Source organism: Hemibagrus wyckioides, linkage group LG02 (assembly GCF_019097595.1).
Source record: "Hemibagrus wyckioides isolate EC202008001 linkage group LG02, SWU_Hwy_1.0, whole genome shotgun sequence".
Taxonomy (NCBI): domain Eukaryota; kingdom Metazoa; phylum Chordata; class Actinopteri; order Siluriformes; family Bagridae; genus Hemibagrus; species Hemibagrus wyckioides.
The window spans coordinates 5232081-5258941 of record NC_080711.1 but is presented as its reverse complement, the minus strand read 5'-3'; the positions used below and the strand labels follow the sequence as shown (position 1 = coordinate 5258941).

The window sequence follows — 26861 nt, the reverse complement described above, 5'->3', positions numbered from 1 at the left end:
TGAATGAATCTGAAGACATTATGCTCAATGATAAAGTGCAGAATGAACTGCTGCATTTAAATGCCACAGAACAATGGTTCAAATCAACATCATTCTGGCTCCGGGCTCCAGAGAGGCCAATAAACTACAATAAAAAAAAAGACTAATTATTCTACCATACAACCCTAAGGAAGCATACATAAAAGATTTCGCTCATCTAATTGCAAAAAATGATGTAGTTGCAACCTGCTGACTACATTTACATAAAGTAATCGGATAATCACAAAGAATTAAATTCGACAATAATTTATCCAACATGTACACATGTACATTTCTTTTAAATACTTGATATATGCTATATATATAGATATATAGTATATATAGATATACATATGTTTTACCTTTACACCAATCAAGCCAGTGAAAAAGTAACAAAATTCAATCTAGGGTTAGGATTGCTTTTTTATGTAACAAAGTTTATTTAGGACTTTAATTATCTGCGTAAAAACGAAATGTAGTCTGTTGTTTAGCCAAATAGAAGTTCTTAATACTAACAGAAAACACTATAATGATGATTTGTAAGCAATAATATTTTGTATTTATAATTTTAATAAGAGTCGTTATAATAGTTATAAACAATACTATAATTCGTTTAAATATTTATAATTTGTTCCAAAACATAGTCATGTACCATCATATCATTATAATATAATATATAAAATATAAAATATTTTATATAAAATATGTTTTATATAAAATGCAGGGAAAAAAACAGCTCCAAAAAAATCAAAACTCAGTTCACAAACAAATAGGCTGCAAATATAATAACTTAAAAATGCAATCAAACAATTCTCTTTATATGTAAACATTTCTGGTTCCAAATCCCATTCCAGTGTTTTCCTTTTGTTACATGATCAAATTAAATTCATTCTTTTTTCCCCCAGATAGCCGATCCACTATTATCTGATACTATCAGAATAATAGAGGTCCTGGTTATCAAAGTAGTGCCATTTCTATAACCTAATTATTACACTTTTTATTTATCTGTATCAAGAAACTGAAAAATGTTTATTTGTGGTTTTTAAAGTTGCTGTTACAATTTAAAGACTAATCTGACGTGAAGTGTGTTAGTAAGACCGATAAGAGCCTCCGAAACAGCTGGATAGAGATTCTACACATTTCTGGACGGTACTGGAACAACAAACTGTACCGAACACTGTTCTTCCAATAGATTCCCTTAGGCTGTGTTTTGTTGATGGAGAGCACTGTCAACACTCAATTAGGTTACAATCAGGTGAGGATGAATGCAAGAATATGTGATTTACATCAATTTTACCCTCTTGATTGGGCCCTTGTGTAGTGTGGATGGATACTCCCACAGTATAAGAGCCACCAGTATGTCCTGTAATTTGTTTATTTTTGCATAACGTGTTTAATACAGTTGTGTCATATCCATTTATATTTTGCTTTTCGAATGTCTGCAAAGGGGTCACTATATAAAAGGCATGTCTTTACCTCTATAAAGCATGAAAATTGTTAAAATTGTAAATGGAGCAATGAGAGTGACCATGATCCAACTTAAAAGAACACATTAACCTGGGTTATTTTAAAGGTATTAGGAAAGAAAATGGAGAAAGTGTTGGAGCTTTAAACAACACAGCCTCTAAACCTAAAAGGAGCAGCCTGCAATTATATGATTTAAATACTTTTTTTGAAATGGACTTTCTTCCTGCCTGCCTCATAAATAGCGCCCAGTCTCCTTGGTGGTCATCCTCTTCATTTCACAGTATATTAGAGTGAAGTGCTTCATTACACCTGATGAGTGCTTGGCCAAGCTAATGTCCCCAGAAATGATAAAGCACACACCTACAAGCCAACAGATACACTCTTATAAACAGCTGTGTCCTCTCCCAAAACAAAGTATAAATCATCTGGTCTGAGGCTTAGCGCTGTCATTTCAGGGGTCAGGAGCTCAGGGACGAAAGAGCACCCTCCGTTTGTCATCACTACCCTCCTACACCTCCCAACACTCCCTTTATTCCAACACTTACGTTGGCAGACCACCATTCTGTTCACAATATCAGCCCCGTTCGACTGAAAAATACTCATTGATGGATGTAAAGATTCTCAGATTTCCTCAAGTAACTCAGTGAGTCAGTGTTCAGATTCCTTCAACTATAGAATTATTGGCACCAGCGGTGGCTTGTCAATCGATCCAGCAAAAAGAATGATTCAATACGCTTTTTATTTTGTCAAAGGCATTCTGAAAAAAACATTTACAATATTATTGTTCACATTCACAGCTCCATCAGTCATTCCACCTCCAGACCACCAGAGGGAACCCTCACTGGAGGTCTGATAACTTCTGAGTTTTTTGGATTGGCGTTGTTAGTTCAACTACATGCAAAGCCTTTATTGTTTTAATCGCCATTGCATCATTGTGTTTGACCCTCTTTGTTTATTGGATTTCTCGCTGTTTGGTATTATGAATTTGTATCATTAACAACCATTGCTTCTGCTGATTATCTTTTCTGGTTTTCGGACTTTTGCCTATTTACATCTACTGTGATTTTTGCCTTTCATTTTGAATTATCTGCTGTGTTTATCAATAAATCTGTATATGGATTCTACATCTTCTGCTTCTGCGACTTCCTCACAAATATGAACTAAGTATTTTGAAAGACATTTTGCTAAAAATCCACCTAGAGACTGTTAGATGTTATGTCGCTTTCCTCACCTTTCTAGTTGTTGAGCAATTTCAGGGCAGTGTACTCAATGCCTCACTTAGCATCCATACAGTTATTACTGTACATATTGCTCAAAAATAGAAATTTCAAAAAGGACAAAAAGTGCAGAACATCAGAGTTGGAAGTACCAAATTGTTTTAAATGTCTTTGAATGCTGCAAGAATTATTAAGATCCACAAATACATGGTTTTCAAGTTGGAGTGGAAGAACTCGAGTGTCCTGCTCAAAGCCCTGGCCTCAACCCCACTGAATATCATTGGGATGAATTGGAATGCTAGATGCACCCTAGACCTCCTCATGCAACATCAGTACCTGACATCACTAATGCTCTCATGGATGAATGGGCAAATCCCAGCAGAGTGGAGGTTCTGATAACAGCAAAGGGGGACTAAATCTGTAATAAGATGTTCAACAGTCACAGGATTTGACCATATCCTGTAGTCTATGTAGTATAACATCTTTTAACAGTGGGACTATATTTCTATAGTAAAATGCATAATGTATTGCAAAGACCAGGAGAGGGTATGTGAGAGCATGAAGATAATGTCCATACAACAGAAATACCAAAAAACATTTTAAAAAATAAATAAATAAATAAATAAATAAATGTAAAAAAAAAAAAAATTCCAATTTCCCATTTTTGTATGTTTTTTAAATGTACAGGAAGATGGACTGGAAAGTTTGGATAACTGTAATTAACACAATTCCTCTGATTCACCAAACCTGAATGTAACTAGAATTATGATATAATTGTGAACTTTATATATATAAATAGTTATAATAAAACTATACACTATTACATCCACATGTTTTAGGCTCAAAATATATGACTCTTTATGCTGTAATTATGTGTTCATTATTTGATGTAGTCTAGTTTGCACAGTGTTCCCAGTAGGATACGCTGCAGCCAGCATGTTTTGCTTTTTAATTGAGTTTCTGCTTGCTTTTTTTGTTTCTTGTTTCCTAATGCTTAAAACAATGCAACACTTTCTATATGCAGTCATAGGACTCCTAAATCTCCTCAAATACTAATCATGCTATGTGTACATACAAGCCCCTTATTTCAAGCTGCTTAGTTTTCAAATTTTTCTTTTTGTACAAAGAAATGTATTCATATGAAAGCCACCACTTAGGAGAAAGGAAAATGTAGACAAATTGAAGGGTTTGAGAAAGGACAGAAAAATTACAGCCAATTCCCAGTTTCATACCTAAGCATAGTAATGATCTGTCATTACTCGTTCACTAACCTTCCCGCAAATACATATGTATGATCACAGATTTTTTTTGTGGTTTTTTTTGTGAATGTCCTGTCTGACACAAAAGAGCTATTACAGTCTCTGCTACTCTTATAAGCAGTACTTATATAAAGCTGTAGTTCTAGCACAGTTTAAAAAAAAACAGTGTGCAATACACACCAATGAAGTTATCTGCAGAGTCTCTTCTGTTCACAAAAGAGTGAGGGTTTTTGGTTTGGGTATGTGAATTCAGATTCCCAAAGTAATATAGCTCTGCAGTGAGTAGAAGCTTAAGCAACAGTACTCCCAGAAGGCTTTAATGCTTCTGCATTATAAATGACAGGAGTGAATAGGATACATCTGCCAGAATGAAAATAATCCTAAGACGTGAAATCCATGGACAACAATCCAGTGTATCTGTATCTGAGTGTTTATAGAGCTAAATGGGTATGCGTAAAGCTAGGCAAAATGGGGGGGTGAACAATTTTTGATTATGTTTTTTGTTCTTACATTAAGCAGTAGAAAAATCATTCAATAGATTCATTCGATTTTTCTCATAGATACACAAGTTGTAACAGTACAATGGTCCAAATAGTTGTAGAGCAAAGAGTCCAAACAATGGTTCTTCAAAATATATATTGTGACCACCCTTTGCCAGCAAAACAGCATCAATTCTTCTAGGTATACTTGCACACAGTTACCAGCAACCCAGTAGTAACCCAGCAGGTAGACTGTTCCAAACATCTTGGAGAACTAACCACAGACCTTCTGTGGATATCGGCTACCTCAAATCCTTCTGTCTCTCCATGTAATCCCAGACTGACTCAGTGATGTTGAGATCAGGGCTCTGTGGGGGTCAAACCATCACTTCTTTGTTCTTTTCTACGCTGAAAATAGTTCTTAATGACATTGGCTGTATGTTTGGGGTCATTGTCCTGCTACAGAATAAATTTGGGGCCAATAGGTGCCTCCCTGGCGGTACTGCATGATGGATAAGTATCCGGCTGTATTGGAGACCAAATCTCCAGCTCCATTTGCAGAAATGCAGCCCTAAACTTGCAAGGAACCTCCACCCTGCTTCACTGTTGCCTGCAGTCTCATTATTGTACCGTTCCAGCTCCGGCCATTCGGTGAACTGCCCCCTGCTACAGCCAGATATTTAAAATTTTCTCATTGGTCCAGAACACCTGCTGACATTTTTCTGCACCCCAGTCTTCGTACATAGTTGAGTCACTTAGCCTTGTTTCCATGCCTGAAGTATCCGACGTGGTATTTTGACTGCAATTCTTCCATGAAGACCACTTCTGGCCAGGCTTCTCCGGACAGTGGATGGGTATGCCCAGGGTCCCACTGGTTTCTGACAGTTCTTTGCTGATCACACTGCTGGAACTCTTCCATTGTGGAAGGGAAGTTCAATTACTGCATTTCCTTGGACAGCCACTGCATCTATGGTCCTCAATATTGCCTGTTAATTTGTGCTTTTTCAAAATAGCTTGAAAAGCACATCTAGAAACCCCAGTCTGCTCTGAAATCTTTGCCAGGGAGAGACCTTGCTGATGCAGTATAACTAGCTTGTGTCTTATTGTTGTGCTCAGTCTTGCCATGGTGTATGTCCTGTGACAGCATCACCTTAGTAGCAGAGTTCGGCTGTTCCTCACCCAGTCTCAAGCCTCCTACACAGCTGTTTCTGTTTCAGCTGACTGTGTTTCAACCTACATTGAAATTGATAATCATTAGCACTTGCTTGGTATAACTGGTTAATCATCATCCTTGGTGCAAGTGTACAAAGTGTGCAAGTGTAAGAACTGATGCTGGTTTGAAGCCAACGAGTATTCACACCAAATATTGATTTGATTTAGATTTTTCTTCTGTTAGCTCACTTTGCATTTTGTAAAAAGACAATAATAAATAATTAAAATATATACATTTTGAAAGGTTACTTTACATCATTTCTTCACACCTGCCACACAGTGTGTATATATATATTTACTGATGAACTTTATAAGAGAAAAAGTAGACTTGTTCTACTTTTGTGTCTACTGTGGCTCACTGCCCACCTTAAGAATTTAATTTTCACACACCAGCCCTTCACAGCTGATCCTTTCGATGTGATATGTATGTGTGTAGGAAGTGTTGGGGTGAGGCTCCCAGATTGTCTCTCGTTTTACTTTAGGACACTAAATTAAACACCCTCTGTTTCTCAACCCCCAAAAACATTTCTTCTACTTCTACATACAATAGACATCTTACATCTTATAGAGAATTTTAAGTACTATAGTTTCACCCTTTGAATCCCCTCATACATGACCATACATGCCTTTCACTCTATTAAACCATCTTCCCTTCACTCTTTCCCTATTTGCTATCATTTAATCATACATACTCCACAATCTCTCCATCCCCAACCTGTTAGCAGAGAGCAGCTGCAGTTCTTATTGAGTGAATATTACAGAGCCACCAAGGATGGAAATCTAAGCGCAGGTAAACAAGCTGTGCTTGTTCTTCTTTACCGTTCCTCTTATATTAACCACACACACACAGACACACACACACGAACCGGTAGCAAACTGGTACTTTTTTTAAACAAAGCTAGAACAGCTCTGTTGTGCTGATGGTACACGGTAATGAAAGAAGTGTGTGATGAGGAACAGCAACTAGTCGTCACTAGCGTATTGATTTGATTGCACAGGAGTGTTGCTTTTTGTTCTAACACTACATGAGTTACACTCCCCTCTGAAAAACACACACTACAGAGAGAATTGAAAGAGAATAGCAGACCGGTACAAAAGAAACAAAGCAAAACACATACAGAGTTGTACTCATTTAACAGAAATCTGATCCTGTTGCTATACTAGCATTTCAGTCAGGTAATGTTTTTTGCTGAGGCTGATAGAGCAGACTGTGGTCTTCCCTTATTGCAGATTCCTGTTGTTAGATACAGTTGTGTGCCAAATTACATATTTTATTGATTTTTGAGGTAAAAGACTTCTGCAGCAAACTCTTTAAAAATAATAACCTTTCTGCAAATGTTGTTATTGTTACTTTACACCAATCAGGCATAACATTATGAGCACTGAGAGGTGAAGTGAATAAGACTGATGATCTCCTCATCATGGCACCTGTTAGTGGGTGGGATATATTAGGCAGCAAGTGAACATTTTGTCCTCAAAGTTGATGTGTTAGAAGCAGGAAAAATGGAAAAGCGTACGGATTCGAGCGAGTTTGACGAAGGGCCAAATTGTGATGGCTAGACCACTGGATCAGAGCATCTCCAAAACTGCAGCTCTTGAGGGGTGTTCCCGATCTGCAGTGGTCAGTATCTATTAAAAGTGGTCCAAGGAAGGAACAGTGGTGAACTGGCGACAGGGTCATGGACGGCCAAGGCTCACTGATGTACGTGGGGAGTGAAGGCTGGCCCGTGTGCTCCGATCCAACAGACGAGCTACTGTTGCTCAAATTGCTGAAGAAGTTAAAGCTGGTTCTGATAGAAAGGTCTCAGAATACACAGTGCATGACGGGTCAGGGCTGTTTTAGCAGCAAAATAGGGACACAATGTTATGCAGGTGGTCATAATGTTATGCCTGGGCAGTGTATATCTGATTTAACTGAACAAAAAGAGAACAAATAAAATGGTATTTGTAGCATGTGCAAAAGTTTAGAACTTTACTGCATTATTTGAACTCATGGTTTCATTTGTCAAGTCAAGAATTGCTATTTGGAATAACAATTTCAGAGTGTCGTAAATTCTCTGACTCACACCTTTAACAACCATGCAGCTGACCGAGTGACTGAGTGCAATTTCCACTGTCCAAAATGTTAAGATTTGTACATCTACATGTACAGTAGGCGCACACACACACACACACTCCCATACACACAAGCATATTTGTGGAGAGGTAGTCATCTACTGGGATCTACCTGCTGTCAACAGATAGAAAGCATATTTTACTATATCAGCACTGAGGCGTGTCCATGTGTGTAAGTAAAAATCAAAGAAGGAAAGGGAAAGGCAACAGCAGGCAGTATTAAAAAGCTGGTCCACAGAGAGCATTCGCGGCAGAAAAAGAAACACTAGCAGAAGATATAATGAAGATCTGAGAAAGGTCATAGACTCGAGCTACTGTGCAGTACGAAATATGAAATGTCATATGGGCCGACTTATTCTGATAACGCCAAGAACATCCAAATGCCATCCCAAAACATACCTACAACATCACACTAAAAGTAAAAAGAGAAAATTGAAATGGATGAGCATACCACAAAGTATAACAAAGAAAAGAAAAAGTCCTTTAATTATTTGGTATTAATATATTTTTACTGTTCATGGTTCAATGGCTTTCCTAAAACCATTGTTTAATCCCTAATATTTTAGGCAACATTTTTTTTTTAGAAATGTTGTTTTTATCATATTAAGGCATCAGTTCAGTCAACAGCTGAAGCACAGCATATCTGGCTAGACCTACTCAATTCAACCAGAAAATTCTGCTTATAACTAATAATAATCTTAATAGAATTTAATGGTGATCTTCACTATAATCATGCCCTAGCTACACATCATGGATCCCACTTTGACAACCATGGCTGTAAATGCCTTCAAAGAATATTTCTCCGCACATGTGCAGATAATTATAGACCTGACCACTGACTGTCCTTAATTTTCTCAAAAAATGAGAAACAGATGGGGAAAAAATCAATATGTTGGTTTTCATTACATGTACAGCAAGTGACAAAACCAAAATGATACTTTAAGACAAAACTCAATTTCATGGCAGCCAGCAGCGATCTGTTTATTATCCATAAATTCAGAGTAAAAAGCTGCAAGAATGTTGTATTTGGTATTAAGATCATTTGAGGGCTGTGAGACCGAACATGTCACAGCTAATCTGAGTTGATGCTTTTACCCCAAAAGCACATTGGCTATGACCTCAGACAAGGTCCAAAGAGAAAAACTCATGTACCAGGCTACAGTTAGAGTAAGGCACTTCGGGCACTAAACACAACAGGGAAAAGTTATCCCTTTTTTTTGTTTGTGGTTGCCCTTAGTTATAAGAACCAGAAAACGACTTCCTGCAGACTTTCTATGAGTATAAAATGACCATTTTAATTCAACATTCATTTTGTAAGCATAATGCACTTCACGACAGTTTGACGCGCTTCAATGATGTAACTATAACACATTCCCGTATCTGGCCACATGCTACATTACATTGAGCAGCAATCTGGTCACCGGTTAGATGATTTTTCTGTGCACTAATGACCATGCAGGTAGGTGATCTTTTCAGAATCAGGACCATGAACGTATGTGGAAACACTGACGAAACTGAGCACTACAATATGCAGTGTAAGACTGTCATATAACTCTCCTGCTATAAATAACAGCCACCCAGCCATTAATTAAACATTATTTGAGACAGCACTCAGACTTTGAAATATCAAAAATATCTAAAATATCATACTATGTGTGATGTGAGGATAAAACACACCAGAACAAGCATCAGTTGGTGAAAAATGCTTAAAATGCAATTAAATTATCAGAAAACAGAAAATGAGCAAACTATACAAAGCTTCAGGCATTTTCTCTGCATTGAAGTTACTAAATCAGCTGACCAGGTTCTGCAGTCCTTGCCTCTATTTTTTCCTGCCTTATTTAGACAAGTGTGCTTCATCATTCGGATGTTCTTATCGAAAAGCAACAGAAAGAACTTGCCATATTGTCAAGAGATTACGAGTTTAAATCCCAATGCCACAAACACCCAAGAGAGTAAAACTGGGTGTGATACCATACTCTCAATTAAAAAAGGAAAGGAATCCTGGATGTCTGTGAGCTCATGTATGCAAAAGAAGGCAGACAGCACTCGCAGCATGATCAGCAGTTCGAAAAGGGGCAGAGGTTGGCTTCACATGTCTCTAGGCAATCAGATAAAAGCCTTCACCCTACCCAAATTCCACTGGTCATGTAATATGGAAGAGCTGGCTGGTGGGTGGAAATTCCATCCTTCCAGGAATCTTATTTGTGTGATCACAGACATTAACACAATATCCAACCAACTCTATGATATTCAGAGGAACAGAGGCACAGATTTTGGCCAAGATGCATTGTGTGGTGTCATCACAATGTGCATTCAACCAAAGCTTCTTCGATTCATGTGCATCATATAAAGTAATTACATATGTGATTCACTGGAAATAGTTTACAAAAAAGAAAACAGAGCACAAAAACAATCATTAAAAAAAAGGTGAAATCCTAAGAACTAGGGACTAAGAATTGGCAAGACCAAATTTGGGGAAAAACAACTAACAGTGTTGCTAAAAGGTCATAGTTTTAATCAAGGCTCTTGTGGTTTATAAATTGCACCCTTTCAAATAGTAGCCTTTGAGCACGGTTAACCTTCAGATACATCAACAAAACAGCCCGACTCTTGAAAATAATGAATCACATTTAAGAAGACGGTTTGTGACTGACAGATGTTATTTGGCTTAATGGAGACGGCACGCTGAGGAACGCAAGACATTCAGGGTGAAACAAGGCATTCACTTTGATTTCAATGCAATTTGACACACTGATGTTGGTTGTTAGAGTGCTCATCAAGGCTCCGTCACATCCTTAAATAAACTCTATAACACACACACACACACACACTCATACACATGTTCACTCTACATAACCCTTCCAGAAAGCTATTCCATGAATCCTGAGTGCATCTGTAGTATAACAAACCTATCAAGCTTGTGAGATCTAGTGAGTGCATCTGATGATCCACTCCACTGTCCACGAAACCCATGCTCTGCATACTTTCCATAATGTAACACACCTGACCCGGCTCATTAGTTAAGCTCTTATCTATAAAAGTAGGTCAGGTGTGTTAGAACTGGAAAAAAAATACACTGACTGCAGATTCCAAGGTCTGTCCATCTGTCCTACTCCCCTGGTGCTCACCTACTTCCCATGAGATCACGCTTTTACACACACATCTATCCTCCTATGTCTTCCCATACACACACATCCGTATCTCACAGTGATTTGACACACCTCTACCCATGATGCTATTTTTACTGTTCTCCTGGGCCCACACACTTCTACACATGCTTCAGTGTTCAATGCTACTGTTTATGAGCTTGTCATAGTTGGAGATAATTATTTGTTTTCCTGAAAGGTCTATTTGTCAGACCAATAGCTGTCAAGTTCAAGTCCACACTCAAATATATGTGCAAACACATTTCCAACTTTTCTGTTTTATCCATCTTGTTTAGTCGTGTCAAAAGCATTGAAGCCAACAAACATACACACACACACACTTAATCTCTTAGCAATGCACAAAGGAATCCAATAACAAATGAAAAATGTTGTTGTGGTCGCTTGTCACAGAAAATAGGTGTAAGCAGACTGTGCTTCTTCTTAGAAGAAGAATTGATAATGTTGACTTGCTAAACTTAGGGAAAAAGGATTTAAAGCATTATTAGTCTGCTTTAGAAGACATTCGAAGCAAGAAGGAGTGAAAGTGTTTGAGCAAATCTGGAAGTATTGTTCAGCCACCAGATTATTCTTGGCATTATCTTTTAAAAATCACAAACTCATCTTATTTTGACCTGAAGATTGGTGAATCTATCAGTCAGCTAGGAGGGGTTTTTTTTAAAGTTGCTTAGAAGATGTTTAAAACTAAAGTCAGAATTGTAAAGGCTTAAGGAAAGAACACACAGAGATGTTAGCTCAGGCCTTGACTTGAAAAACTGCCAAGATTTTCAGCTAGCGCCAGAGATGTTAAACAATGGGACATACTAAACCTTTTTCTCTGTGTATCAGCAATTCTGTGTACTAAATGAAAAACCTTTCTTTGACATGAAAAGATGTGCATTGAAATGAGAGAAAGGACACACACAACGCCGGTTTATTTGCCTTGTACGCTCATTATACAAGCTAGAAAATGCTTTAAAATACCTCATCATGCCTCAAGCTAAACCTTTAAAAAAGCCTCATCTAAACTGGTGTGTTGGTGTCTTTAATCAAAAACGGTACAATCTACACAACATCACAATAACATGACGAAGAAGGTCAAACACACAGCCAGACCTAGTGCTGTATGTGGATCACGATTTACATTATTTGGCTGATGCTTTCAAACCAAGGCAACTGACACAGGGTACAGACCCTAGGGGCTGTTATTCCACTAGGGGCAAAAAAAAGAGCAATAAACCCAGCTAGTGACAAAATGTGCTAATGATGTAACTCATTAACAAGCTAAACTATGACACTGTAACCTTGTTGGTGGTTTCCAAAATTTTAAGCACAGCGATGTGAACATTTATGCAATCACTTTGACTTTTTTAATTGGTCATTTAAAAAAATCTTATTAGACTGATCTTCCCACCAGTTTCCCAGGATTTAAGAAGATACAGGGTTTTTTTTTTTTTTTTTGCTGAAGAATTTGCAGAGTTCATCTGTTTTGTAGGTGATGTACTGTACGTTCAATACCTTTGTGCCTTCACAATGTACTTTACAGATCAATTTGGAAAAATGAACACCTTTAGGAGAAGGTAATATACTGTATGTTATTGTCCCACTTGACTTTGGACTAGGTGTGCTAACTGTAATGAGTTTGACACCCGTGTGTTAGACCTACATCAGGTTCTTACAGGAACGCTTAAGTGTTTTTGGCTTTAACATCGTGGCAGTGGCAATATTTCAAACTAAACCACACATTACTCAGAAAGGACTCCGTTGCTCTGACTCACTGCACGATAAATTCAGGATAGAAACAATAATTACTAACTATAACCACAGAGATAGCACACTGTCTCTTGGGTTCAACGTGTTGGGTAAACATTACGCACATATATCAAGTTTGTAATTACCAAAGAGCTTACTTAATATGGTTCTCTAAGATGGTTCGTTAGAGGATTTCAGTATATCAGTACAGTACAGTACAGAGTATTACAGTATAAAAAATATAATGATATTAATGTGATTTGTTTTGCTATGTGTGTGTACAGTGTCTCGGAAGAGATTTATTCAATTTATTTGAATCATCTAGCAGGCAGGTGGACAGGCATCAAGATAACAGGGGATGAAAATTCGCTAGCACAAAAAGTGAACACAGTGCAGGTCTCTCCAGGTTCTGCATCACAGGGAAAAAAACCCTCTAGAACTGTTCAGTGTAGTGTTCTTTTACACCTCTTTCTTTGCCTCCAAGGCCTCTTTACACTTAGTATTGTAAATGTATTGGCATGGCAACTATTAAACTGACATTATGCTAATCTTGCACATCAACCAGTAATTAATCTTCATTCATAACTATTGCTGCATCCCAAATTACCTATGTACAGTATGCACTGAAAGTATATAACGCCTGTTGCCTAGTTACGCACACCGTCACCATAAACAAACATCTTTGTTGCGTTTCATCTTTTCTTCATTCATTGTTCCTAATAGATCTCATACTCTAAGATTCATTTACCATTCCCTTGATTTAGTTTTTCACATTTCCACCATGTCCTCTTCTATCACTCAAGGTGTTGTAGGGAATATCAGCTGAAAGAAAAATGTCCACAGATGCTCAGTACAAATTGTTTTACTGTATGCAGTAGACCATCCTGGTACCTTTGGGATACCCATGTTAACATACTACACACTCATTCTAATCTCGGATACTATTTAGGATGCATAGCATATGACTGGATTTTTATATGTGACTATATTGTCAGTTTTTGCCATCAGGCTGATGACAGCTGAACATTTACTACATTGGGCAGTACAGGGTCAACGAATCAACAAGGCAGCAAAGGCCTAAATGTGTTGATTTATAAGCATTTCCTCCATAAATGAGGTGTGTCGCAATAAATCTTCCATTTACTACTTTTCCACCCACAAAAATTAGCATCCTCAAGGTCTGCAAGCACAGTGTGTGCACATGGTTTTTGTGTGCTGAAGTGGGTCACACCAGAACACACACTCTCAGCCAGCCAGGCTCCCCAAGGGAGCGCAGACACACACACACACTTATCTCTAAAGGGGAATCTTCAAAGCAGACAGCACACAGTCATCTCACATCTCGCTCTCTCTACATCTGATGAGATGTGATGCACACAGAGTAGAAAAAAATATCTAAAAACAGGACCGGAGAGTGCAATTTTGTCCCTTTTTTTTACCTGAAATATTTATGATAATTAGTAACCATCTACAAAAAGAAAAGAAAAGTTATGTAAGTTTATATATACGTAGCAGACATATTTTCTTTGTACCTTCTTATTAAATTAGATCTGATTTTGTATTTAAAGTATACATGACTCTATGTATTCCCTTTGGGCATTAGCATGAGACGATTTAACAAGAGAATGACCAGAAATGGAGGCGAGATTTTAAGTTGAGTAGCAGCACCCACATTCAGCCATTTCATCTTTAGCTCTTCCACTCCTTTCCAATTTAATGGTCAAACCTTTAAATAAACAGTGTGTCATTATGGTGGTAATTGTGACTGCTTCATCAGAGACAGCTGCCATCTGAGGATTAGCATAGAATCACACCAGAGAGGTTTTTGTCTACCCAAAAAGATGCATTTCTAAACCTGTGTCCCATTCAGAGTCCTTCTAAAGTAGTTCCATATTTTGTATAAATAATGTGTGGACGTTGACAAGGTTAAAGATGTTAGTTAATCCGTTGAAATCCATCCAAAGGTAACCTAAATATTTTAAATGATCCACTAAGTGGCCAAAACTCAATGCACTAAAAAGTGATGAGCTGCCAGACCTACAACCAACCAAAGGTCTCAAGAACAATCAGTGCGGCATCACCAAAGCCATGAAACGTGTATAAAAAACAGGATACTCACGGTTTTGAAGTCCCGGTGGCTGCACTCCTGGCCCTCGTAGCGGCAGTAAAGCATCATCTCGTGTAGGTCATGGCCAACGCGCTCAGTGAACTCACGCATGCTAAATGGTTTGGGCCGGAAGCCACTGAAATTGGCGCGCTCTGCGAGAAAGTCAAGCACGTGCGGCTCGGCCAGCTGTGGCTCAGGCACATGCAGATGCACGTCAAGCAACGCCAGCAATTCTCCTGCATGGTACAGGTCATTACGCGTGAGCCGTGTGAAGCGGTAGGCATTCAGGTTGCACACGGTAACAGCAGGGAACACAAGGCTCGTTGCAGGTACAGCGCCCACGCTAGCCACATGTGGATATGACAGGAAGTGGGCTACGCGCTCCGCACCCTCCAGTGCCAGCAGACCAAGACAGGCAAGTAGAGCTGCACTCCAGAGTACACGTCGCAGTGCTGAGGAGCGACGGTGTGGGAAAACGTAACGCAGGCCATGTAGTGTGCTGCGCTGGGCAAACAAGTGCCAGGAAAAGGGGCCTGACAGATTGCCTGTGCCAGCACTTTCTGTTTCATGGCTGCCCTCGCTGGCACAGCTGTCTTTCAGCTCCATCATGGGCACTGGCACACCTGTGGAGGGAGTGTAGAGCTCTAGTCAAAAGCACACACACAAGAACATTGACCTGCATAGAGGAGAATGGAGTCATAATACAAAAATACTCAAACCCTTCTATTTTCCACATTTTGTAGTGTTACACCATGGAACTGGAGTGGATTATGTGTCATTACAGCATCATGTTGAGACTTACCCTTGGCCGATTGGTTTCTTCTATCACTAATCCTCTCTCTTCCTAATCTCTAACTTCAGGTGGACAGCCTTCTTTAGGCAGTTTGGGACATTTCTCCTCTAAGAAAGTTTTCAAATCCAAACCCTAATACTTTTCCAGAACTTGGTCCCAGACTTGTTTCGATAGCTCCTTGGGCTTCATGGTGTTTGCTTAGGTATAATCTAAGCCTTCATGGAACAGGTGTTTAATTGCACACCATTCAAATAATTAAGCGACTTCTGAAGGGAATTGGTTGCAACAGAAGTAATTTGGGGGTTTCATAGCAATGAAAGTAAAGCCAAACAAACATTTTTATGGTTTTCAACTGTAAATAATCTTGTAAACTATACTGATGTCTCCCTTGCTTCAGTATTACAGTCTATTTTGTGTGTCATGACATATAATCCAAATTTATTTATATTCCATTTCGGTCTCTGGTTGTAACGCTGCAAAATTTGGACACCATCAGGACACCAAAGACAAACACTCACCTACCGAAAGGAGAAAGGAATTGAGAAATTTATTGTTTCAAGAGTAACAGAGAGACAGTCAAGAGATGTGCAGTGCAAAAAGATATTCTTCTAAAAGAGTGTCACAAACAGATTTTGTGGTAAAAGAAATAAAATCTTTTTTTTTTTTTTTAGTAAATCGTTTTTGACTGAATGTGAGAACAGGCAGTTACATGTGACTAAATAAGATGTTTTTATTCAGACTATTTGCTTATCTATCCACAGTGGTTGTTATGCTAACAACACAGATTGGTATGAAAAAGCTAGCTGGCATATTAGCCAGCTTGTTAGCCAGCTAATAACACATAAATTTCACCCTGGATTGTTTTACATAAAGTTAATGAATGATTATAGCTCTTAACATATTCAGCTCAGACAACAGTAACATGAAGGAAATAATTTATAAACAACAAAAGATGGGCCACTTGTCTTCCCCTGGCCTGCTGTCATGCTGGTTTTAATGTGTTTTGTTGCTCTTGTCTCAGATGTGCACCAAAATGCTGAATAAAAATATGTGTAGTCAGATTCAACTAGTCAGACTAATTGTCACATCCAGAAATATTCTACTGGATTTGAAATAATACACAAATATAACGTTTGTATATTATTGCTTAAATAGAATATGAGTCAGAAATGAACTGTCTGTCTGAGTATAGCCTAAGACACATAGGGATATGATGACAATCAATCTAACAACAGCTTTGGCAATGACGAGTGGACGTAATAAGAAAGGCCAGGATACACACACACACACCACAGGCATATCAAAATGGATCTCACCCAAAGAATCCCCTTAGGTACCAGCTGATATATAGCAAAAGAGAGGTGCTTTACATAGAGCAACTAATGTGAAAGTGCAGCTGTTTGTGCATACACACATAAACACAAGAAGAGTTAGGAACAGGGGTATAAAAAAAACAAAAAAAAAACACACCCTGCGTTTTACCCCCCTTCTTCCTGGCAGCATCACTCTGTCCACTTTCATTCTTCCAGCCTGCCCCAAAACCAAGCCTATTCTCTCGACATTCCACAACCGACAGCTTGCCTCTCTTTTCTCTCTTTTCTTTTTTAGACAGTAATATAAAAGAAGGTTCAAGGCAGAGCACAAACCTGCAAACATAACACACACACACACTGGACAGCCAACAACAAGTGAAAGCACCTCACATGCAGGACAACATCCAGTTGTGTGTGTGTGTGTGTGAGTGGGTATCTATGCCTGTGTGAGAGATGGAGATGGATAGAGAGAGAGAGAGAGTTAGGGAGGCGGGTCAAGGCTCGAGATGACGCTGTGCTTGATCCTAAACTGGCTGCATGTGTGTATGTGTATGTGTGTGCGTGCATGTAAAGTGAATGTGTTAGGACCTCAGAATTCCAGTGCCTCCCGCTCCCGTGAGAACAGATGGAACCACACACCCTCCAATTTTCCTCAAGAACGGCTAACGGACAAGCTGATACAAACGTGACCTACTCGCAGGCACAGATGCTGTGAAGAGGGGGGATATACTTACATGCACGCGCAGCGCTGATCAGCTTCGGTCTCTCACACACTCCCAGAGCCGTTTACACGAGTCTGCTTCAGTGTTGCCTTCTCTCTCTCTTTCCTCCCTGTACTGATACACACGTGCTCATACTCCACTCCCATCCATCCACGCGGTGGAAGAGCGCACGCAACTGAGGACAAATGCAGAGCAGAGGGTAATGGAGAGACCAGAGACGAGTGCCGTACGCACAGAGAAAAAAAAGGATAGAGGAGGGGGAGAGGGAGAGGAAAAGAGCGAGTAAGAGAGAAATAGAGAGAGAGAGAGAGTGTGTGTGTGAGAGAGAGAGAGAGAGAGAGAGAGAGAGAAACAGACCACTTTAGTACGGCAACTATCTATCACAAACACATATGTGCTAATGTGTGTTAGCAGTCTACCTTTTACTAGGGTTCAGAAAATTAACATATACTCTCTTGAAAGACTCTGCATAAATAAACAACAGACATTTTCTGTGTGAGGCTACAAAAGGGTCAGACAGACAGACAGACAGACAGACAGACAGATAGATAGATAGATAGATAGATAGATAGATAGATAGATAGATAGATAGATAGATAGATAGATAGATAGATAGATAGATAGATAGATAGATAGATAGATAGATAGATAGATAGATAGATAGATACTTTATTCATCCCAATGGGAAATTTACGAAAATATTCTACTAATATAACAGTACATGTTTTATTTCTTTTTTGTTCCCACACATATGACAACTACCAAATAAGGAAGGCTAACAAATATTAACATCAGGCCAATTTTTTTCAGGGAGGATCCCCAAATTTAACCTCTCTCCTTTCATTACACCATGAAACCATCCGACAGCATCGTTGTGAACAGCACTCCTCACGCAGCATCTCAGACTAGCACTTATAAAACACTTCCAAAAAATGTCATCTACCCCCTTCTGCTGCATACATAAGCTCACAGATACCCAAGAGTGACTAGTGTCACTGCACTTGACAGGGGAGACGAGAGTATACCTTCCATCTCAAGCAGGCAGCATGGACAATTTTTGCTCCATTGGATAGTTCTGTGGCTGGATAGCGAAAAACAAATCCTCCGCTATATCGCTCAACTTCTAAAACGGAGATGGGTGCAGAACTGTTTTATTTTATCCCACTAACATCGTCACTATTTTTCTTTGTACCTGACTATTATATTTTCACAAGAATTCAGTTTCTAATAATTGACAAACTCGTCTAATTGTAAACCACCGTAGCTCTGACCAGGCAAAGAATAATGAAAATTGAATGAACGCTGTAAATGCCTCAGATGTTAATGAAGTTGGTCCTGCTCCCGGCTACTTGCCACAAGTTGGAACACCAATGCTACATAAGGAAAAGTTAACTAAGTAGGATGTTTTAAAAGAAACTCCTTTCTTTTTTTGGTATCAGTTTTGTAACAATCTCGAGGGATTCTGGGTTGGAAACTGCAACTGACACCACATGGATCCAAGCTTTGCCAAAGGGTGCAGTAAGGACTCATACAAGCAGCTTGTGAGCTCACGTTGAATCGAAAAATAGAGAAATTAGACCTCCTACTGTCTTCCAGACCTCATGGGTACACTCTTGTGGTGAAGACAGGATGGGTTTGTAGCGCGAGATAAGAAAGACAACAGTGAAAAGTGGGATTTTACAGCAAGTGTTAAATGGATAAAAGAGAACACAAACAAGCAGCACAATGCACTATAGAGAGATCTTATTTCTCTGTGTGGGTGTAACCATGACAGATCATCCTTCTCTCCATATTCCTATGGAGATTCTGGATGTCATCCATTAAGGGGAAAAAAAAATCATATCCACAACGCTTATTACATCACCAGGCTGCAATCATTAGGAAAAGCAGAACCAGAGATATTGACCTACTCCACAGTATGCACCCTACCTTTTAAAAGTGAAAGGAAAGAAGATAGAAAGAAGAAAGTTTTTTTTTCTTAATGTACTTTACTTTTCTAAGTGCAGGAAATGTCACCCTCCATTTGAAATATTATTTCTTATAAGCACTCTTGAGTCATACGATTACTTCATTCCAACTGACAGCTGCTCTGTTCTCCTTTGCCCACTCCTTGTCCATTTCCCTCGACCTGACCACTTTTATTACACACCTCGTCCTGTTATTATCACATTCGTTTCGGCCTCTGTGACCCAAGCTAAAGCAAAGGCACCTCTGTGGAGGAAAAGGAAGAGCTACATGTCTGTGCATATACAGAACCTAAATGCTGTCATTTGTATACTTTGAGTAACAAGTTGTAATGTTATTTGGCCTTGGGCTGAAGAGAGCCATGCATCTTACACTTTAAGATACAGAAGACAATATGCATACATTTATACATCTAAACAAGCCTAGGTTTCATACTAGGGATCCTATAGCCTACATATGGAGCATGCAAACACAGTATCTGCTCCTGACGGGATAACCACATGATTCTGTCATAGTAATGAATGTGAAATGCATCTCTGAGCATCTCTGTCAGATATTAGGCCAGTTCCCTCAGGCTTGTGTAGCCTCTGATTATAGCAGTGGAACAGCAAAAGCAAGCAGATGAGACTCAGCATGGAATAATGTGGAATATAATGTTGGTAGATGAACATCTAGATCTACGGACCAGAAGTGAGCTGGTCCGCTTGAAAGATACACAAACTGTGTTTATTCAATCATACACCACTAGATATGTTAGCAGGTTTTTCAGTCATGAGACTATCCTAGAATACCATGACTATGGTTTCACTGTATTAAATTTATTAAATAAATGTTTTTACCACTGATTTGAGTCACAGTTCTATGATTGGCCATGACGTATGGACGATCACCTCACATTTGGCTTTTTTAAAGTACAGATTAAAAAGCTTTTTTCCCTTCCCTTTGTTGCCTTTTCTCCCAGTAACTCTATTTCATCTTACAAACACATAACATAATAAATACTGACAATGTAAGAGATCTTATGGAAATGTCCTTCTCAAAAATAAAAGTCTTTTTCCCAATGGGACTAGTTTAAAGAACAAATCCTGTCCAAATCCATCTTTCTTTCCTTTTTTACAGGTAGGCAAGTGTCTGGAAAGATTTCGGCATACATTATCTTCCATAAAATGCTCAGTTAAAATAACCCCAAGTAATATAGTGTACATGTCATCATTATTGACATGTTGATAAAGATTCCTTTATATACTGCAGGAAAAGAGCTTTTAAGCGTTTTCAGCTGAATAAAAGCACTCAAGGATTCACTTGCTCCTTTTTATCTTCATTCTGAAATCAATAATGGTACCATATCAGGTAATATGGACTGAGCTTAAAATGCAGGATAGTGAAATATAGATGACCACTGACAGGTGAAGTGAATAACAGTGGGCAAGAAACTGGGCAAGAGTAAGGATTTGAGCGAGTTTGACTAATTGTGATGGCTAGACAACTGGATCAGAGCACCTCCAAAACTGTAGCTCAGGTCTGCAGTGGTCAGTATCTATTAAAAGTGGTCCAAGGTGGGAACAGTGGTGAACCAGAGACAAGGTTATGGGTGGCCAAGGCTCATTGATGCACGTGGGGAGTGAAGGCTGGCCCGTGTGATCCGATCCAACAGACGAGCTACTGTTGCTCAAACTGCTGAAGAAGTTAATGCTGGTTCTGATAGAAAGGTGTCAGAATACACAGTGCAGGACGGGTCAGGGCTGTTCTGGCAGCAAAAGGGGGAACACCGCAATATTAGGCAGGTGGTCATAATGTTATGCCTGTTTTTTAAAGTAAGTTATTAATTTTAGGGTTCTAGGAGATGATATGGTCATTGACTTAATGATGATCATGAACAACAGGCATGGTCACAAGATAAGGTCAGACATTGTACTGCTTTGAATCAAACCACCTGGTGAAGACATATATGGAAGGACTGTCCATTGCTTTGTAAGATTTCCACCACGAGAGTGGTCATGCTTTCCGGTTTCTCTGTAACAAGCTTTGAATTTATTTGTTTTGTTTGTTTGTTTTTGTCTTATTATCTGTTTGAGAGAGGAAAAAGAGAAGGAACAACTGATTACAGTTGCTATAACGTAAATGATGACAGGAAATGACTTCCATAACATTAACTATAAAGAATATACAATATGTGTCATTTACTATTATTAAACTAATTAATACTAAAATAATATTTGTATTATATAAAATAATAAAAACAATTCGGTTCGTGCTATTTAATAAATTAATAAATTAATAAATAAATAAATAAATAAATAAATAAATGAATGAATGAATGAATGAATGAATGAGCTTTAGGCTGGCAACAGTAACATCACACCACCCAAAGTTTATTATTTTCCTAAACCAGCACAACTAGTTGTTTTATTTTTTTAGTTACCCTACAAAACATTTATTAAACTATTGAAAAGATTTATAAAAAGTTCTGAAAAGTACATATGACCTTTTGTTTGTCAACAAACCGTTAAATCACTTATTAGCATCGCGGCTAACACTTTACGCATTCCCAACGACCAAATGACAAAATGGTAAAATATAGTCTTATAATTTAAAAAATGTGACTAAATGTGTGTCCATTCATACATATGTAATATGTTTTTGTTTGTTTGTTTGTTTGTTGAAATGATGTAGTAACTTTGCTCACCTTTAAAAGAAATAAAATTTAGTGAAAGCCGTTGTTTTTGATGACAGGAAAGGTGCGCGCGCGCCTCTTTTCATTAACCTGAGGTGTACATTTTGGTCACTGGCAAACGGTAATTAACTGCTTTGGCACTCTAATTAAATAAATAAGCTGAACTAATTGTATAAAAAAATAAGTATTAATATTTATATACACTATTAGAAAGTTTATACAAGATTTTTGACTGCGTCTGCAGTTTCCAAAAGCACCTTTTAAACCGTTTAGGGTTGCCAGATATGCGTGAAAAAGCAACCCGATGGAACTTCAAGAACAATGCAAAACTAACTCATTAGGAATGTTAGTGCATGATTCGTGGTATTGATGAAATATATGGGGAAATGTAAAACAAGAAAAATTAAATCAGCGCACACACACACACACACACACACACACACACACACACACACACAGACAAATAAATAAAGTGAACATTTAATATTAAACACGTTCCTGAATTTTCATATTAGGGGAGTTTCCTAGACTATCTGGCAACCCAGATATACACAAGGTACACAATAGACCCCACAGAAATCTTAAAACCAATAAAAAGTGCACAACAAATAAACTATGAAAAGTACCCATTTAAACCTTTTGGAGATGTACTTTTATGTTTGTTGAGCATTTTTTGGCTTGTCAAGACACACCACAGGACACAGAAATAAGGGGAAAGCATGCACAGATCAACATTCTTATCTGTTATTGACAGTCCTCGAAGGAAATGTCCACCTAGAAACCCAGTAAATGTTTGCATTGGAATGTTTGTGGTGTGTTTAGTGATACTGGTGCTAATTTGTTCATAGATGCTTGCTATTCCTGTGAATAGTTATGTGTTGCTCTGACATCACAGCAGACACAAAATTACAATGATGTTTAATTGGAGAAAAACAAACAACCTGAAACATAAAGGATGTTAATCCGAAGTCCTACAAAACTGAACTCGCCATTTTCTCAGTCGCCATTTTCCAGCAGCATTCAACATCCAACACAGCAAACATTTGGCTCAAAGTGTCCGAATGCAATGCAGTAACACCCCACAGTTTTGCCAAGGATTGCTAAAGACTTGGCTCAGCCTAGTTATGGACCTGTATCTATGTTGGCAGTGGTATGAGCATGAAAAGTCTTGAAGTTATAGAACCAGATGTGTTTGAGCAGAGTTCAACTGCTGAGTTGAGAGAGCTGGACTAAAGCAAACAACTGCTGTCTTTAAATGGATATAAATTTTGGAAAAGTTTAACTGGAGAAAAAAAATGGACTAATATGGCAAGTAACTATGTTTAATCTACAGGGGTCAAAATAAATCTTGGACAGAATTTTAATTGTAAAGCTTAATATGCAAGTCGATCAGGATCGATTTTTCCTTTAGAAGCGAGAAGCATCGTATGAAATGAAACCTGGAGGTTTAGAGTCAGTCAGATATCTTAAATCAAATAGAAATTCAACTTATTTAGTATGGCTGCATAAATGTGTAATGTTACGGTGTACTAAGGCTGGATACTAATTTCAGTATAAGAGTTGTTTCAAAAAATGCACATCTTTAGCCTGTTTCATTAGGCCTGGGTCATTAATCAAAGGCTGGTTTGTCACAAATTAGTGGCAAATCTTCAGGCTACATGTCATTCTGTCATTCAGTGGGGTAGACTGAGGAGACAGCTGGTACTGTGATTGGCAGTTTTGGTTAAAGTGTTCAGATTGGATCGAAGAAGCAAGAGAAAATGCGTGAAGCCTAAAAGTACTAAAGATTTAGCTTAACTGTAGTGAAATGAATGCGATTTAGAACTATCCTGTTACTCTTAATGAGAATGAGTCGCCCTCTAGAGACGGCATGGCGTCCTGCAATGCTTTCACAGTTGCCCTGTAAAAGGAAATTAATTAACTTCTGGTTAGGCAAAGAAATTAAAGTAGACAAACATGCTAGTTTTGTTCATTAATTTTATTTAACAGCTAAGCAAATGATACAGGTAAATAAACAAACAAAAACGTAAATGGCTTTACACTTTATAACTCCAGTACAGAGCAAAAAGTGTGTCCCAAATCTCAAACGCATACCTCCTTGACCCTACTTTCTCCAGCATGCGACTCGGAAATGAATTAAGGTTCATCTTTGTTAAGGAATTCTTAAAGCACACGCTGAGGAATCAAGGAGAAAAGTAATAAGTATTTTTATACATGAACATAAAGTATAAATGTTTGAACTCTCTCCTATAATAATAATAATTCTAATACATGATACAACAATAAGAAAAACAAATGCAAAAGTAATAAACTATAATTAAATAAACAACAGGTTAGAATAAAATCCCTGAAGCCTGGACTTACAATAAGATCATTAATAATGGCGGGTTTCTGAATGGTAGATTAATGTGAAGAATCAGTGTTGTGTATATGCAGATGGTATAACAGGTACACACGTGGGCAGCATGCCTTCAATAGATGAATTCACTTTTTGTATTAAAGTGACACTTCGGTGATCAAGGTCTTCTTCGGCAATATTTTCTCGATTCCTTTTTATATCTCTTCTTCAGAGGGAGGAGTCAAAAAGCTTGGAAGTGAAGCAATGAGGCATAATTAAAGAAATGAAAAGAGACTCGCTCAGGACCTGGCATTTCTGCATTTATTAGACTCAACATTTTCCTTACTACAGAGGTTGGGTTTCCTTGTCACATCAGACTGCCTGTGGAGTCCTCTGATATTCCTGACAGCTGCAGGCCTTCTTGCCTGCTAATGATTTAATGAGGTGTCTCAGACAAGGTCCCTGTGCTTCTTTGGCTCAGCTAATGTGTATGCAGTTTAAACACAGATTAGCTCTCCTCTGGGATTTAACTAAGAACAAATACATTTTTTCTCTCCCTCTGTGTAAGACGGAACCCTTTGAAGCATGATTACTTTACGGATCACTTTCTGATCATTCCTATCTGAGCCGGGGATTCTCTGTGCTGAATATTGGAGCTCATTAAAGTTCAAGGGAAGCTTGATGCTGCAGAGAAAGCGGCACGTTTTTCAACCTGTGATGCACTCTGGATGTGAAATTAGCAGTAAAATGAAAGTGTTGTTTTGAGAAGCAGCAAAAGGTCCACATAACAATTTAGCCGCACCTAAAAAACTGTTACTATTCCCTTTTGGAAAGTCTTCTGTCTCTGTCACAGATGCCAAAATCTTGTATTGTGAAAAAGTCTCACATTCTTAGCGACACCAATTTGTTCTCGAAACACTCCAACATTTACAGTCCCTCTATCTCTGTCCATGGGTCTGAATAGTTAAAACAATACGTGTGAAGGGGATATGATCTCATAATCATTAATAAGAGAATATGGGCACATTTCTATCAGCTTTTTAGTTCTGTAATCAGGGCACTGATAAGTGAGTCGGCCATTTTAAGCGCTGTCTCCCTCAATCGCGAAAAAATCCTTATAATGCAGTGGAACTTTTGCTCCTGAAAAAAAATTAAAAAATACGAAATGCACCACAAAAAACCAGGCCGCATCAACGCTCATTATGTTACTTTAATGGAAATTTTCTAAAACCTCTGAGCAACAAAAAAATAAAAATAAAAAATTAACCCTCAGACAACTTTTTCTACAAATATATACATAGCTTGTTATTGTTGTTGTGGCTCTCGAATTATTATATTAGAGATTTATAACGTCATTTGACATTTTATATACAGGTAAAGTCAAAAGACTGTTAAGTTTTTAATGATTTAAAAAAATCCACTAGCTAACCTACAACCCTCCTTGAAGTACCATGACAGAAAACCCAGAAAACCATGTGATTAAGCTAACAAATTTAAAGAAACAGCCTTTATTTGTCACATATAGATTACAGCACAGTGAAATTCTTTATTCGCATATTCCAGCCTTGGAGATTGGGGTCAGAGTGCAGGGTCAGCCATGATGCAGCACCCCTGGAGCAGAGAGAGTTAAGGTCCTTGAGTGGCGGTGCTGGGGCTTGAACCCCAATCTTCCAGTCAGCGACCCAGTGCCATCAGTGTTGAGTGAGCCTGAGCCAGTGAGTGAGATCCTACCAGTGGCCCAAACTCCATATACTGATTCACTTCCTAGGGAGCTGATTGATATGCACCCAATATAACAAAACTTCATAATTTAAGCCTATGTCTCATCCATAGAGGAAGTGGATGAAATGAAAGAAAGCAGATAGAGAGAGAGAGAGAGTGTTCACAATCCTCCTTTATCAACATGTCCATCAGCTCAAGACAGGTTTTGACATGAATAAAGACCATTAAAACCACTGACGATGACCCTAAACGACCCGTTATGTCTTCACAACCTTCACAAGTGGATCAAGCCGTCAGACTTTTGTCTCGGGAGACGTTTTAAATTCAAGGGCGCAGGATGGAGTAACCATGGAAACCTACACCGGCACACCTGTCTCTTTGACAGCTCAAATATTACACTCATCAATACACAGATCCCATTCACATTTCCACCGGGATTTCACAAACGACTGTTACTGCCAGCGTTACAGGTAGGCACTGGTGTGTAAAAGAAAAGTACGATGTTAAATTTGCATGAACTCATCTGTTCTTGTATTAATGTTTAACCAGGATGAATTCACCC

General features: G+C 38.4%; 1 protein-coding gene across 1 annotated transcript in view; it reads right to left on the bottom strand.

Annotated features, from left to right (window-relative positions):
* The window catches only part of asic2 (acid-sensing (proton-gated) ion channel 2), a 535781-nt gene extending 517975 nt beyond the window's left edge, over positions 1 to 17806 (bottom strand). Inside the window, exons 1-2 of the mRNA XM_058416405.1 lie at positions 17613 to 17806; positions 14785 to 15395 (exon numbers count right to left, since the gene is read on the bottom strand). Of these exons, the coding sequence (XP_058272388.1) occupies positions 14785 to 15381 (597 nt within the window). The 5' untranslated portion in view covers positions 15382 to 15395; positions 17613 to 17806. The remainder of the gene's footprint in view (positions 1 to 14784; positions 15396 to 17612) is intronic.
* Positions 17807 to 26861: the final 9055 nt, after the last annotated feature.